Source organism: Coenobita brevimanus, chromosome 6 (genome assembly GCF_032717465.1).
Source record: "Coenobita brevimanus isolate Jiangsu-jjx chromosome 6, ASM3271746v2, whole genome shotgun sequence".
NCBI lineage: Eukaryota > Metazoa > Arthropoda > Malacostraca > Decapoda > Coenobitidae > Coenobita > Coenobita brevimanus.
This window is the reverse complement of record NC_136959.1, coordinates 65418672-65435551: the sequence shown is the minus strand read 5'-3', so window position 1 is coordinate 65435551 and position 16880 is coordinate 65418672. Positions and strand designations below refer to the sequence as shown.

Genomic DNA, 16880 nt, shown 5'->3' with positions numbered 1-16880 from the left:
TGAAAAAGGTATAATTGACAAATGCAAGGATGAACCCAAATTGTTTTATAGATTTGTTAATGGTAAACTGAAACAAAAGGAAGGAATCACCAAGCTGAAAGTAGATGGAGAGGTCTTTAAGGATGCAGCAATGCAAGCAGAAATAATGAACAAACGTTTCCAGTCAGTTTTCACTAAAGAAAAGGAGCTTGTGGAAGGGGAGGGAGTGATTAGAAAAGTTCCGGTGATGAAAGATATAAAAGTGGAGGTGCAGGAAGTGTATAAGTTACTGGAAACTCAAGATGTAAGGAAAGCCCCAGGACCTGATGGAATTTCTAATTGGGTACTGAAGGAATGCAGAGAACAACTGGCAGATAAAATTCATAGCTTAATTGTATGCTCACTGGAAGAGGGGAAAGTGCCAAAAGAATGGAAGAGGGCAAATGTGGTACCAATTTACAAGGGAGGAAACAGGGAAGAACCCCTGAATTATAGACCAGTGTCTCTAACCAGCATGGTCGCAAAATTGTGTGAGAGAATCCTGAAAGACAGATGGATAAAATATCTGGAAGAGATGAATATTTTGGCTGAATGTCAGTTTGGATTCAGAAGTGGAAGGTCATGTGTTTCAAACTTGTTGAGCTTTTACTCAAGAGCGATTGATGTGGTACAGGAGAGAGATGGTTGGGTGGATTGTGTGTACGTAGACTTAGAGAAGGCCTTTGACAAGGTACCTCATAAGAGACTAATGTGGAAACTAGAATATATAGGAGGACTAAAGGGGAAACTTCTGGAATGGATGAGAGACTTTTTGAGAAACAGACAAATGAGGACAGTAATAAAGGAAAAGATGTCTGGATGGAGGGAAGTAACAAGTGGAGTCCCTCAAGGCTCAGTGTTGGCGCCAGTAATGTTCCTGATTTACGTAAATGATATGGTAGATGGAGTGAACAGTTATGCGAGTCTGTTTGCTGATGATGTAAAGATCTTGAGGAAGATAGAGGTTGAGGAGGATTGTAAAATACTGCAGGAGGATTTGGATAGGATACACAATTGGAGCCGGACGTGGGAAATGAAATTTAATGTAAAGAAATGTAAAATATTGGAAATGGGTAAAAGTACCAGGAGACCATCACTGAATTATTTTTTGGGTAATGAATTAATCACAAAAAGGAGAGAAGAGAAAGATTTGGGAGTGCTGGTCCAAGATAGTTTGTCACCAGAAAAGCACATTAACAAGATAGTTGGAGAGACTTATAAACTCTTGACTAACATAAGAGTAGCATTTCATTATATGGATGAGGAAATGATGAAAAAATTGATAGTGGCCATGATCCGCCCCAGGTTAGAATATGCAGCGGTAGTGTGGTGCCCACACAAAAAGAAAGATATAAACAAGATTGAGAGAATACAAAGAACAGCAACCAAGATGGTCCCCAGTCTGACAGACCTGTCATACAGAGAAAGGCTGGAAAAACTGGATTTGCCTTCGTTAGAGGAAAGGAGAAAGAGGGGAGACATGATTGCGGTGTTCAGGACCATGGTGGGAGTAGATAAAATTGACAAAGAAGATCTGTTTGTATGGGATAAGAGAGCAACAAGAGGACATGGAATGAAATTGAAAAAGTTAAGCTGCTTGAAGGATATCAAGAAATATAGCTTTCCTTACAGAAGTATAGACTTATGGAATAGCCTGGACAAAGAGATCGTCCAGTCTAAAAACTTAAACGAGTTTAAAGTTAAATTCGACTTATTGAGAAACAGCGACGGAAACCCACGAGCATAGTACATTCCGTGTATATCACAATTAGGTATATTCTTAAATATTTGGAACGACTTAGACAAAGAGGTGGTGCATGAGAAAAACATTCATGTGTGTAAAGGTAGACTTGATAAATGTGGACATGGAGACAGGACAACACGAGCATTGCTCAATTCCTGTATACTACAAATAGGTAAATACAAATAGGTAAATACACACACACACACACACACACACACACACACACATAAGGATAGATGGATGGACAGATGCACACACACACACACACACACACACACACACACACACACACACACACACACACACACACACACACACACACACACACACACACACACACACACACAAGGACAGATGGATGGACGGATGCACACACACACACACATAAGGACAGATGGATGGACGGATGCACACACACACACACACATGCACGCACGCATGCATGCATTCACACACACACACACACACACACACACACACACACACACACAAGGTACCTCATAAGAGACTAATGTGGAAACTAGAATATATAGGAGGACTAAAAGGGAAACTTCTGGAATGAATGAGAGACTTTTTGAGAGACAGACAAATGAGGACAGTAATAAAGGAAAAGATGTCTGGATGGAGGGAAGTAACAAGTGGAGTCCCTCAAGGCTCAGTGTTGGCGCCAGTAATGTTCCTGATTTACGTAAATGATATGGTAGATGGAGTGAACAGTTATGCAAGTCTGTTTGCTGATGATGTAAAGATCTTGAGGAAGATAGAGGTTGAGGAGGATTGTAAAATACTGCAGGAGGATTTGGATAGGATACACAATTGGAGCCGGACGTGGGAAATGAAATTTAATGTAAAGAAATGTAAAATATTGGAAATGGGTAAAAGTACCAGGAGACCATCACTGAATTATTTTTTGGGTAATGAATTAATCACAAAAAGAAGAGAAGAGAAAGATTTGGGAGTGCTGGTCCAAGATAGTTTGTCACCAGAAAAGCACATTAACAAGATAGTTGGAGAGACTTATAAACTCTTGACTAACATAAGAGTAGCATTTCATTATATGGATGAGGAAATGATGAAAAAATTGATAGTGGCCATGATCCGCCCCAGGTTAGAATATGCAGCGGTAGTGTGGTCCCCACACAAAAAGAAAGATACAAACAAGATTGAGAGAATACAAAGAACAGCAACCAAGATGGTCCCCAGTCTGACAGACCTGTCATACAGAGAAAGGCTGGAAAAACTGGATTTGCCTTCGTTAGAGGAAAGGAGAAAGAGGGGAGACATGATTGCGGTGTTCAGAACCATGGTGGGAGTAGATAAAATTGACAAAGAAGATCTGTTTGTATGGGATAAGAGAGCAACAAGAGGACATGGAATGAAATTGAAAAAGTCAAGCTGCTTGAAGGATATCAAGAAATATAGCTTTCCTTACAGAAGTATAGACTTATGGAATAGCCTGGACAAAGAGATCGTCCAGTCTAAAAACTTAAACGAGTTTAAAGTTAAATTCGACTTATTGAGAAACAGTGATGGAAATCCACGAGCTTAGTACATTCCGTGTATATCACAATTAGGTATATTAGGTAAATACTTAAATATTTGGAATGACTTAGACAAAGAGGTGGTGCATGAGAAAAACATTCATGTGTGTAAAGGTAGACGTGATAAATGTGGATATGGAGACAGGACAACACGAGCATTGCTCAATTCCTGTATACTACAAATAGGTAAATACACGCACGCACGCACGCGCACACACACACACACACACACACACACACACACACACACACACACACACACACACACACACACACACACACACACACACACACACACACACACACACACACACACACACACACACAAGGACAGACGGATGTACGGATGCAAAGACACACACACACTCGCCGGCTCAGTGGTAATGCTCCTGCTTAGCATCTGCTTAGACAGGGGTTCACGCCTTGCTTGGGATGCGAAAAAGTTTCACAGACGAAGTGGGTGAGTACTGTCCCCCTTGAGCATGAGGATGGGTGTGTGTGTGTGTGTGAAGGTCAAGGCTTTGCCCTTAGGTCGAACTATATGAGCTCTCAGCTCTCTTCCAGGAGGATAAAAAGTTGATGATTGCACACGCACACAGTCACCATGTGCAAATGGCTTGCAACTGTTAGTTCTTACATTATTATTATTATTATTTTTATGTAAATAACAGAACAGAGGAAGGAAAAACAAATGAGTAAAACAAATAATCCATACACAGATTACTGGTGTCCTCCATTCATAAAATATCTGTAACTGTTGGAGTTGAACTGCTGTTGGTTGAAATTTGGAGGGAAACAACTCTGGGGAAGCAAGGTTCAGAGTGATGCAATTCAGGGCTGAAAGAATTCTGATAGGCAGAAGTTCTGCAATATGGCTGGGTGCTGTTCTGGTCATGAGCGCTGCCAGATGCCCATGTAGCACAATGGAAAGCATGGAGAGGTGGCAAAATGGATGCAACTTCGTCTGAGCATTTGCAATAAAAATACCTGTAAAATGAAAGATATGGTTGTTCAGTATACATATGGATGGGGAGTTAATTGAAATAACAAGAGTAATGGAGAGAGGGATGGCATTGGTAATGAATGGTGATGGATGGAATATCTCAAATTTGTTGTATGCTGATAATGCTGTGCTACTGTATTACTGGACAAGATCTTGGTAGACTAGTGCTGAGTTTTGCTGATGTCTGTGAGCATCGTGCCTTGAGAGTTAATGTAGAAAAGAGTAAGGTGATGGTAATCGAGAGAGAAGGTGACTCCCATTGTGATGTTACTGTGCATGGAGAGAGACTGGAATTGGTGAGAGAGTTCAAATACCTGGGTACAGTGATAGAAAAGAGAGGAAAATGTGCAAAAGAAGTGGAAAGCAGAGTGACACAAGGAAGGAAGGTAGCTGGTGCTATGGAGGCCTTGATAAGAAACAGAGGCTTGAGTGTTGCAGCTGCACGAGGCTTACATGAAGGAGTGTTAGTGCCAGCTTTAACGTGTGAATGTGAAACTATGGCATAGCATGAAAATGAAAACTCACGAGTGAGAGCAGTGGAGATGGGACTGCTGAGGAATATATGTGGAGTACAGAGAGTGGATAGGATACAAAGTAGTGTGATTCATGAAAGATGTGGAGTGAGGAAGTCTATGGACACCAGAATCGAAGAGAGTGTACTGAGATCGTATGGTCATGTGGAGAGAATGGATAACAGTAGAGTGGTGAAATGGTATATCTGAGCAAATTTGAAGGAGGGAAGAGGCGAGGTAGGCCAAGGAGAAGGTGGAGGGATGTGGTGGACAAGTGTGTGAGGAAGAGAGGTATGGATGTCGGTGAGGCTAGGTTACTGACAAGAGATCGAGCTGGCTGGATGAATTGTGAGGGGAAGTGCATGATCAGGGATTTGGCACCCCTTTTTAACGTGATGATGTTTGGATTGACTCTTGTATACAGTATGATTATCTGAAGCTACAGAATGTGGTGAATGTTCTTGGCATATCAGATAGAACCAGGATTCCATGAGCTTGAATGATGAATGAACAGAAGTTTGGCCCATTGGATTGGGCAAACATGGGCTGTCAGGACGTTTCTAGTTCTTACCCTGCTCTAGGGTGGGAATGAAGGTCCGGATGATGATGATGATGATTCATTTAATGCATCACAGTTGCCAGATGTGTACAAACATGCAGCAGTCCTTGGTAACTCACCCATACGGAGTCCGGCGAGGTATTGTTTTTGGTTGAATTTGTTTGTTTCTTTGTTTGTAAGCAACATTACAGAAAACAGCTGAATTAAATTGCATGAAACTTTCAGGATATGTTGACACTGGTCCCAAAAGCAAGTGATTAATTTTTGAAGGTAATCAAGTGACACTTAATGGTCAAAATCAAGGTCACAGATTTTCAGAGGGCTATAATTTGAAACCAGTTGGAGAGATATTTACAATTATCATCAAACAGCAACTCCCATATGGGATTTCATTTGGCACCAAGACCTTTGACCTTGAGTGACCTTGAAAGGTCAAATTGAAGGTCATGGATAATCAGGAGGCTAAAACTTGGAACTGTTATTAGATAGATATTTACCATTTTTTACATATAGGAAGTCCCATACGGACTTTTAATTGGTACCATTGGTACCTCAAGATGTTGAAAGGTCATACTCAAGGTCACAGTTATTCAAAGAGCTACAACTTGAAACTGGTTGAAGATAGATATTTTCTGTTATAGACATACAGGAAGTCCCATATTGGTTTTTAATTGGTACCATGACCTTTGACCTTAAGTGACCTTGAAAAGTCAAACTCAAGGTCACGGATGTTCAGGAGGCTATAACTCGAAACTGGTTGAAGATTAAATATCTGTTGTCGGGTGAGGTTTGTTGTGCCTGGCACCTCTTCTTTGTAAAATTATAAACAGAGGCGTCATTCAAGGTATCTTTGTGCCTACTTTGCATTTATTTCAGGTACTGACAGACAATTATAAGAAGTTCAAGGGTTACCAGAATTTAAAAAAACTTTGATGATAAGTATATTGGCCAAGACGAGATAATTTCTTGTCTTATTTCAACTAATGATGGATGATTGTATTCAGCGTACAGAAACCTACTACAGTGAATGAAGGTGTCTGGAAGTAGTAAAAATTAACTGGGGGGGGGGGAAACATATTAAAAAGGCTATTAAATTTCAGACCATTGGTTCTGAGGATGAGATGTGTGATCATGTGCGAGAATGCCACAGTGACGTGCCCTTCATCTGTTCCACGTGTGGCCAGAGTCTCCGCACCAATGCAGCCTTTCAGAGACACATGGACATACATAGAGGCCTCAGGGGCAGTGCTTGTGAGGTGAGGAATAATTATTCTTGTTAGGTGTAAATTTTTATTACTTTCATCAAGATTGACTTTAACAGATATGTTTATGTGAAGCTACAGAATGTAGTGAAAGTTTTTGGCATATTAGATATAGCCAGGATTCTGTGGGCTTGAATGATGAGTGAATGGAAGCATGGCCCATTGGGTAGATTTTGGCCATATGGACGTTGCTACTTCTCACCCTACCCTAGATTGAGAAAGGAGGTCTGGATGATGATGATGATGGTGATGATTCATCAGGTCCCCTTATTCTTCATAATGAAGCCTTTCTAGTTTCTCTAACATGGACTATACCATGTGGCTGTTTTCACTGACATCCATGGAGGTGGATGCTTGTTAACTGTATTCAGTACAGTAAGTACTTATGTTGCTTTTTTTTTTTTTTTTTTTTTTTTTTTTTTAGTATGTCTAAGGAAATATATATTGTATTACCCATGAATTGGCTGATTTGCCAATTTTCACCGGTATACAGTGTCAGAAGTTCCATTGCAGCTTATAAAGCTGATTTACCAATTCCCCCAGTGTACATTTTTTTTTTTTTTTTTTTTAATAACAGAACAGAGGATGGAAATGTAAATGAATAAAAAAATAATAATAATCCATACACCAGATTACTGGCATCCTCCATTCATAAAATATCTGTAACAGTTGGACTTGAACAGCTGTAGGTTGACGTTTAGGGGAAAACATCTCTGGGGAAGCGGGTTCCAGAGAGATGCAGTTCGGGGACTGAAAGAATTCTGATAGGCAGAAGTTTTGCAATATGGGTGAGTGACATTCTAGTCATGAGCGCTACCAGATGCCCGTGTAGCACGAGGGAAGGCATGGAGAGGTGGCACAATGGATGCAACTTCATCTGAACATTTGCCATAAAAATATCTGTAGTTTGTTTGTAATATATCTGTAGTTTATTTGTAACAGAATAGCTGGGTTATTAATAATTCCAACAGCTTTGTTCTGAATTATGTCTAGTTATTTTAATGCAACCTCTCCACATCCTTTCCACAAGGGTGAGCAATATTCAAGCAGAGACCACACATGACTCTCATAAATTTTAGCTAATTGTTCGTCAGTGAGAAAGTTATGGGCGCAGTACAACAATCCAAGTTTCTTTGAGGGAGCTTTAGCAAGTGATCTGACATTAGAGGTCCAGCTGAGGGCATTGTTGAGTGAGACACTGAGAATTTCAATACTTTTGGAGATTGGAATATTAATAGCATTGAAGGTAATATACTAATTTGGCAATATCTGTTCATTAGTAAACTGTATATACTGTATTTGGTTTTACTCGCATTAAATGAGACAAGGTTGTTTTGTCCCCGTTCACTGATCATAGATGTCTTGATTTATGGAAATGGCTGTGCTGAGTTGAGAATTAGAGATATTAGACTTTGTAAATGGGTGTTTTAGTGTGAATGAACTGTGAAGTGTTGAGTCATCTGCATATGCATGGATGGGATTGTGGGTGACAGATAAGAGATCATTAATATGAACCAGGAACAGGGTTGGCACCAGAACAGATCCCTGTGGCATGCCGGTATTAATTAAGTGGAAATTGGAATATACATCATCTACTTTTACTCTTAATTTTCTGTCACTGAGATATGAGGAAAGCATACTTACAGCAAGGATTCATCCATCCATCTATCCATCATCCAATCCTACATTGCCCCATGAGGAGCATAGGAGCCCTGGGCTAGGCAGTTGGTCCTGACATTTAAGATGAGAGTGACCAGCCTCACTCATCCCTGAGTGGCATTACATGAGCAATCAACCCCAACCATCCCTTGGATCCGATTGGAGCGCAGTAACAACCCACTAAACCACCAGGAGCCAAAATTTGGTTGTATGGTTACCACCCAGCGTAGTAAATTGTTTCCTGGTGTACAGGAATCCATTTGGCCTGTCACTCAGTGTAGAGTCACCCACAGGCAGAAGGAAGAGGAAAGAATGAAGGAAAGAAAGACAGAAGAGGGAGCGTAAAGTCACCCGTAGGTAGAAGGACAAGGAAAGAATAAAGGAAAGAAAGACAGAAGAGGATGGAAGGAAAGAAAGGTGGAAAAGAGGATTGCCTGAATATTGCCTTTTTTTGTTGTCAGGTCTGTGGTCAGACATTCTCCCGCACGGAATACTACCGAGAACACAAAAGGATTCATACGGGGGAGAAGCCTTATAAGTGTGACACCTGCAACAAAAGCTTCAGTAGATCAAGTAACTTAAATACTCACATTAGGGTAAGTTTGAGTTACTTTGACTTTTTTCGTGTAATGACTAGTGATTCATAGATATGGTAAGTTCTCAGTTTTCTCGGTTGTAGGACCTAAAATCTTTAAACAGGACATTCTTTCTGTCAGATGTCACATTAGAAACAGGATGCATCTCCTCCAAGGACTCATGCTGCTCCATTGTAAATAAATTGAGTTGTTTTGGCTTCCAGTAAAAGTTGGGAACAAGTTTAAAATATATTTAGTGACTTTCAAGGCTCTGAAGTTTGGTGAACTAAAATACCTTGCTGATATGTCATCTACTTTCACTACACATGCTGGTTGTATTGTACTTTGCGTAGAAGTGATGATCCCCTATGTCTTGATGAGCCTAAGGCGGTGAGGGAGTTCTTGTTGATCCATGTCTTGTATAGTGCCTAGACTCTTAAATAAGTTTCCCATATCTATTTAGCAATCTACCTCTGTGGAGTCATTTAGAAAACGACTCAAGACATTTCTTTTGAGAACACTTATGATCATGTTGATGGTACTGTATTAGGGGATTACTGGGTTTTGGTGCTGTAGTTCTGACACAGTGCTATGTATGAATCAATAGTCATGTGGTTATTTTGAGGTTTGGAGCACTGGTAAACACTGCAGATGACCTGGCACTTTTTGATAAATAAAAGGTCAGGTAACCATTAAATGGCGGGCTACTTTCCAATTTTACATCCGTGTGGGGTGGGTTATTTTGGAAAAAAAATAAAGTGTTATGAAATCAGGCAAAACATTCATAAATGGAACAGAATAGCTAAAAGATAAAAGAATTTGATGTTCTGTCTATCTGCCTATTCCCAGACGCGTATGGGGTGGCCACAAACAAATCGCCTCCAAGTCACCCTGTCCCTTGCCATTTCACTGCCCTGCTCCCAACTCACACCCCCGTCTCTCATATACATCTCCACCCCATCCCTCCATCTTCACACTTGACTTGTGTCCTTCCAACAACGTCCAAGCTTCACTTCCATGCGTTAGAGTTGGTATCACAATACTGTCATGTAGTAACTTTTTCACTTGCATGCTCACTTCTCTGTTTCTTATCACTGCTTTCAAGGAACCAGCAACCTTTCTTCCTTGTTGTACGCTTTCAAGCACTTCACCCTCCAAACTTCTGTCCTTACTCATCACACTACCCAAATACTTAAACGTACTCACATTTTCCATTTCCTCACCATCCATCCTCAGTGTACATTCACTCACTTCAAATTTTGTGCTGGCTGGGTGGTGGTAAAAGGTGAGTGAGAGGAGTGGTGGCACGTCAAGGTCACTCTCAATTGCTGGTGACCGAGAGCAGGTGGGCAGAGTCTTGTTTTCCGCTCTTATTTGTAACAGCGGACTAAAATATATTGTTTTTGAACACTACACAGTGTATATATATATATATATATATATATATATATATATATATATATATATATATATATATATCTATATATCTATATCCATCCATCCATCCATCATCTAATCCTACATTGCCCCATGAGGAGCATAGGAGCCCGGGGCTAGGAAAGTTGGTCCTGGCATTTAAGATGAGAGTGACCAGCTTCACTCATCCCTGAGTGGCATTATGTGAGCAATAAACCCCAACCACCCCTTGGATATAAACCTTCACTGGCTCAATCCGTTTGGAGCACCTTTATTACCCACTAAACCACCAGGAGCCAAAATTTGGTTGTATGGTTACCACCCAGCATAGTAAATGGTTTCCTGGTGTACAGGAAACCATTTGGCTTGTCAGTCAGTATACTGTAGAGTCACCTACAGGCAGAAGGAACAGAAAAGAATGAAGGAAAGAAAGACACAAGAGGTAGTGTAAAGTCACCAGCAGGCAGAAGAAAGAGGAAAGAATGAAGGAAAGAAAGACAGAAGAGGATGAATGGAAAGAAGGATGGAGGAGAGGAAAGGGCAGACACCCGAAAGCAGCACTACATCAAGTGAGTGGATGGTGAGCGCCCCCACCTACCACAGTATATAATATATATATATATATATATAATATATATATATATATATATATATATATATACTGTATATATATATATATATATATATATATATATATATATACACACACACATATATACTGTGTATGTAAAACTTTTCTTATCCAACGCCCGTACAGTTATAATTTGAAGTGTGTAAATACTGTATTATGTACAACTATTCATATTACCACAACTGCTCACACTAATATATTTTAGTATGTGGTATTCTGTGTCACTCTTATCTTAAATGTCAGGACCCACTTGCCTAGGCCTGGGCTTCTATGCTTCTCATGGGACAACATAGTATTAGATGCTGGATGGATGAATGTATTCTGTGAAACATTCGATACAGAGACCCACACCACACTCCTGGGTCTGTGGAATAAAAATGTGTTCTGGAACATCGACCTCCTTTTAAGAGTCAATACACATGTATTATTATTATTATTATTATTGCTGTTTTTTCATTTTCATTCGTTTTCGTTTTTAAAGGCTCCAACATGCTTGCATGTGTCGGCCTTGGTCACCTAATGGCGGCTCTCCAAGCTGCACGATCCATTGCAACCTCCCTGTTCAGTCCCTTAACCCTGAGGTCACACTTAATGACCTCGTCCCATGTCTTTCTCGGTCTACCCCTCATGACCCCACCCCCAATATTAACGCTTCTCACCTTCCCCACCCAATTATCATCCCCCATCCTCTCCACATGTCCAAACCATCTCAATCTACCCCTCCTCATCACAACACCAATACACTCCAGTCCCATCCTACCTCTCAACTCTTCCATCGTAAACCCAGCCCCTCCAGGCCTTGGACGCAGGGACGCACTGCACATCCACCTAATCATTGTCATTTCTGTACGTCTAAGCCAGCGAATATCTTCCTCCTTCACTGTCCAGGTCTCACTACCATACAGCATTACACTCCTAACACATGCTGCATACAAAGACCCCTTAGCACGTAGGGAGAGTCCTCTCAATGTCAGGAGAGGCAAGAGCTCCCTGAACTTCTTCCAACCACTTCTCACCCTAGTCACAGAGCTAGCTCCAGCCCCACCTCCAGCACACAACATGTCTCCCAAATAACAAAACTCTTCCACACACTCAAGAGATTCACCAGCAAGTTCAATCCTTTCACGTCTGACAATCTCCACCTGCTCACCCCGACATGCCGTACACATAAAATCACCATTATCTCGCAGTCTACCTCTGATACCACTACATCTCTTATGCACCCATTTATCACACACACCACACAAGATGGAATTACTTCCCATGCCCTTGTGACAAACTGCACATGGCCACTCTCCCTCGTCTTTGACAGTACCGCCACCAACCCCAGATATCATCACTTTTGTTTTATCTGCATTTATCCTTAAACCCTTGTGGCCCATACCATCTCTCCACTTCCTAAACATTTCCTCCACCTCCATTTCGTTCTCTGCAATCAACACCAAATCATCAGCATACAACAACTCCCACGGGAGTCTGTTTCTAAAGTCACTTGAAAGGGCTTCAAGTACCATGATAAACAACATGGGACTCAAGACTGACCCCTGATGCACACCAACATTCATGGAAAACTCATCACTCAAATCTCCATTCACTCTTACCTGGGTGTGAGCACCCACATACTGTACATAGCCATAACCACCCTAACCAGCCACTCCTCCAAGCCAAGCTTCCTCATTGCCCACTTCACCACCTCTCTAGGGACTCTGTCAAAGGCCTTTTCCAAATCAACAAAAACAAAATGAAGATCCCTTCTCCTACCAATATATTTTTCCTGAAGCTGTCGAACAATGAATATGGCATCAGTGGTCCCCCTACCTGGCATAAACCCAAACTGCATCTCATCAATATTCACTCTTTCTCTAATCATACCTTCTAAAACTCTCTCCATTACCTTCATTATCTGATCTAAAAGCTTTATACCTCTATAATTTCCTCTTTCCAGGGCATCACCCTTCCCTTTATACACATTTACAATTACACTCTTCAGCCAATCATCTGGGACAACACACTCATAAATAATCCTATTTATCAGGTCAGTGACTAAACTCACCCCTATATCGCCTGAGGCCTTCAACATTTCGGCAGTCAACCCAGACACACCTGCTGCCTTCCCCACCCTCACCCTGCCTATTGCCTCACTCACAGTAGCAGTATCAATCAAAGGCCAAGGGCCAGACACTGGATCTGCTGGTTCCAAACCTTCCCTGTCCCAGTCAAACTCCTCATTCAACAACCGGTTATAATGCTCTCTCCATGCATCTTTAATATCCTCACTGTTCACCACTACCCTTCCTTCATCATTCTTCACACACTGCTCACCTATAATATCCCGATTATCCCTCTTCACTTGACCTGCCACCCTAAGTATCATATTTTTCCTTTCCCCATGATCTAGGTTATCAAGTAATAGTCTCTGTGACTCAGACTTTGCCCGGTATACCTCTCTTCTAGCCCTACGTTTGGCAGCCAAATATTCCTCTTTGCTACCACCCTTCTTCCATTCACGGAAAAGCCTTCTTTTCTCCTTGACTGCAGCTTCTACACCCTCATCCCACCACCAAATTACTTTATGTCTTGGTGGTCCTCTTGTCCAACCGCATGTTACATCAGTAACTCTCAAGAAATTGTTCTTGAGGGCTCTGTACTGTTCATTAACGACCTCTACAGCTCCCTGTTCAGCTACCACTCTCCTCAACTCGCTGTAGAAGGCATCCCTTACTACTTGGTTTTTCAGCTTCCATATTTTCCTCCTAGGTACATAAGTCCTCTTTTTCATCACTTGTTCTTTAAGCACCATATCACAAATCAATAGTTTGTGCTGCTGCACACACTCCTCACTTCCTATAACTTTAACATCCCTCACTAACCTCCTATCGGCCCTCCTAACCAGAAAATAATCTATCTGACTGCTATTTCCCCCACATGAACATATATATATATATATATATATATATATATATATATATATATATATATATATATACAGTAATCTCTTTAATATTCAGACACCCAGTAACCGGACACCCCAGTGTCCGGACATTTTGCCCCCCACCACCACCACCAAAAAAAAAAAAAAAAAAAAAAAAAAAAAAAAAATTTTTTTATACCGTACTTTGAACTTGGCGCCCAGCACCAACAGCTATGTTCATGTGCGGCCCCATGCATCCTCCCTAGGCTCCCCTACCCAGTTACCGCCTAACTACCATCCTCACTAGATGCTCATCGCAGTTGATGCTGCACGTGGCGGTTTTTGTGAATAAATAGTGAATAAACTGCAATACCTCGCCACTGGACCACGTGAGAATTTAGTGTTGTGCAGTGTTAAGATATTAGAATTCAGAATGCAATGGATTAAGTGGAAAATGCAAACTGGCAGTGGCAACTGGCATGGCACAAGTAAGAACAGAATGTGCAGTGTTAAACAATTATAATTCATAGTGCAAAGGATTAAGTGCAGCACAACACTGGATTACTCTACAGTACATGCTTCAAGAGCATTTTCCCCACTGCCAGAGCCTTAGAGGAGGCGGGTTAATCTTCGTAACGGCCATGGACTTGTTGTAAGTACCCCATACTCTGCTAAATGTTTTCCATACTCACTTCTAATTCCTTATTCTATGGTTACTTTTCATTTATTTCATGCTTTCTATCTCTTATTTGTGTGAATAGGGTCTTAAGTAGGGGCTATGCATGTCCAGTAGGGAGTTATGTAGGTGGTTTTCTGAGTTAGGCTGGGTTAGAGCCCATAAGGACCAGTCCAGGAGGCAGGGTCCCAGTATCCGGGTGGTCCCACTTCCTGGACATGCCTTTGGCTGTATTGCATCGGATATTGGAGAGATTACATCTATCTATCTATCTATCTATATATAAAATATATATATATATATATATATATATATATATTTTCTGGACCGTGCTTATAGAAAGTAAAACATTGATGGTGATGATGATGATGATGATGATGGTACTAATGTTGACAGTGATGATGGTAATGATATAAAGTACATTCCTCCCCTACACAGATCCACAACACTGAGGAGCGCCTTCACAGCTGCAACATCTGCAAAAAGTCCTTTGTCCGGAGAGACAAACTGAAGGACCACATGATCCGTCACTGGCAGATCAAACGCTATGCCTGCCGACTCTGTCCTAAGAAGTACAGTGAAAAACGAGACCTAACCAGGCACTTGGTGAAGATACACTCTGGGCATGCAAACATTGATACCTGACAGTGTGGTGCAGTAGGCAAGTAAATTAATACATTTTTGTACAAACATATACACAGTATATGTAACACAGTTAGTCCTCATTTTAAGTAATTTTTTTGTCATTCCATTTACTATTAAAGTTCATTGTAAGTTTGGTAGTATTGCCCATTGAAGTTTTATTGTTAACAGCCAATCTTTGAAGCTGATTTGCCGTTTTTTCCCAGATTTACGGTATTAGTTGTATGGAAAAAGTTGCAGTATTTTAAATCATATCTCTTACTTGAAATGAGGATTACTTGTAGCTACAGTTTTATTATAAAGTTCCTAGGTAGTTGCATGTTGCATAATGCTTCACGTCATTATAAAATGATATCCTGTATTTTCCCTTTTGAGGTGTAGGGACCCATGGTTTGGAAACCATTGTCTGGAAAATTTGAACAGTAAGAGGCTGTTCCATGCTGTCAGGGCATAGGTTGATCTGTTCTTAACCCCTTCTTTACCGACCTCTCCCCCCAGTGTAAACACTACTTTTATCCCCCATACCGACCTGACGGCACCCCCTTGCGTAGTGTGAGGTGTAGTGTATGTTTTATTGCCACGCCCAAACTATTTACCCTTTGTTATTTGTTTGTATACTAATGATCTCATAAACCCAACATGATATTGCTATTGTAAAAAAATGATTATAAAATAACTCATTATACAAGTTTACATACCTTATGCTAAAGTACTGTTACCCCGGTAACTACAGTACAAATTGGCTTGAAAAAAATGTCATGCACAGATGGATGGCTTATTTATTTAACTTGTAAGTTGAGTTGATTTTGGACGATAAATAGTGGTCTGATGATGTCAATAAAGTAGTGATGTTTTGTGGTGCGCTCCGAGGCAGACACAAAAAGGAGAAGGCAGGCCATATGCGAAAGATAGCAATAAAAAAAGAGAACATGGAGAAGGAAGAGGATGTAAAGTATAACAAAATAAACAAAAAGCAAAACCATAATAGCAAACAAAATAAAAGAAGTGAAAAGTAAACTGTGAAAGTAAAAAAAAAAAAGGCAAGTGAAAGACGAGAGAATGAAGAGAAAGAAGGTAGGAAGGATTGCATGTTGGCTACTGGCTGTGCCAGTCCTGGAAATGTTCTGGAGAACTTGAGCCAGGCTGTTCATTGCAGGCAGGGCAGTATTTCCTAGACCACTTTGTTCGGCCTTCAGCAGTACATACCCTGCATCTTCATTGTGGCTGACGATGTGTTGCAGTAGCAGGTATGGGCATGAGTTAGCTGTGGCAGTGCAGCATCAGAGGTGCTAGATTGTGCACCTGTAGGTGGGGTGTATCTTGTTCTTTTTTGTTTTTTCTTAGGAGGCAGTTTATCTGATGAAGTCTCTGCTCAGTAAAGGGAGCACGTAGTACTAGATAACTGGTACAGTTCTCTTCATCTTGCTGAATTTTTCTTGAGTAAGAAGACACTAACCACTTCATTTGCAGTGAGCAAAGCAACATAACCCAGACTGTATTCATACAAAATTTCATGAATAACACTTTTCAGGAAGTCATGGTACTCAGTGCTCGTAGTACATGCATGTAGGTTTTGGTATACAATGCAATCATTCAGTACCATTCTAGTTACCATGTGTAATCCTAGTTTTTTTTAACCACGTGAAGGGTTTTCTCATGGGATCGTAGGGTTCAGGTACTTGATCCACAAAATCTACAGCTCCCATCTTCTCACTGTACTTCTGAATAGGT

At 40.8% G+C, this 16880-nt stretch overlaps 1 protein-coding gene across 1 annotated transcript in view; it reads left to right on the top strand.

Annotated features, from left to right (window-relative positions):
• The window catches only part of LOC145402248 (uncharacterized), a 42978-nt gene extending 27826 nt beyond the window's left edge, over positions 1–15152 (top strand). The window contains exons 8-10 of the mRNA XM_080274374.1: positions 6478–6633; positions 8760–8894; positions 14946–15152. Of these exons, the coding sequence (XP_080130500.1) occupies positions 6478–6633; positions 8760–8894; positions 14946–15152 (498 nt within the window). The remainder of the gene's footprint in view (positions 1–6477; positions 6634–8759; positions 8895–14945) is intronic.
• Positions 15153–16880: the final 1728 nt, after the last annotated feature.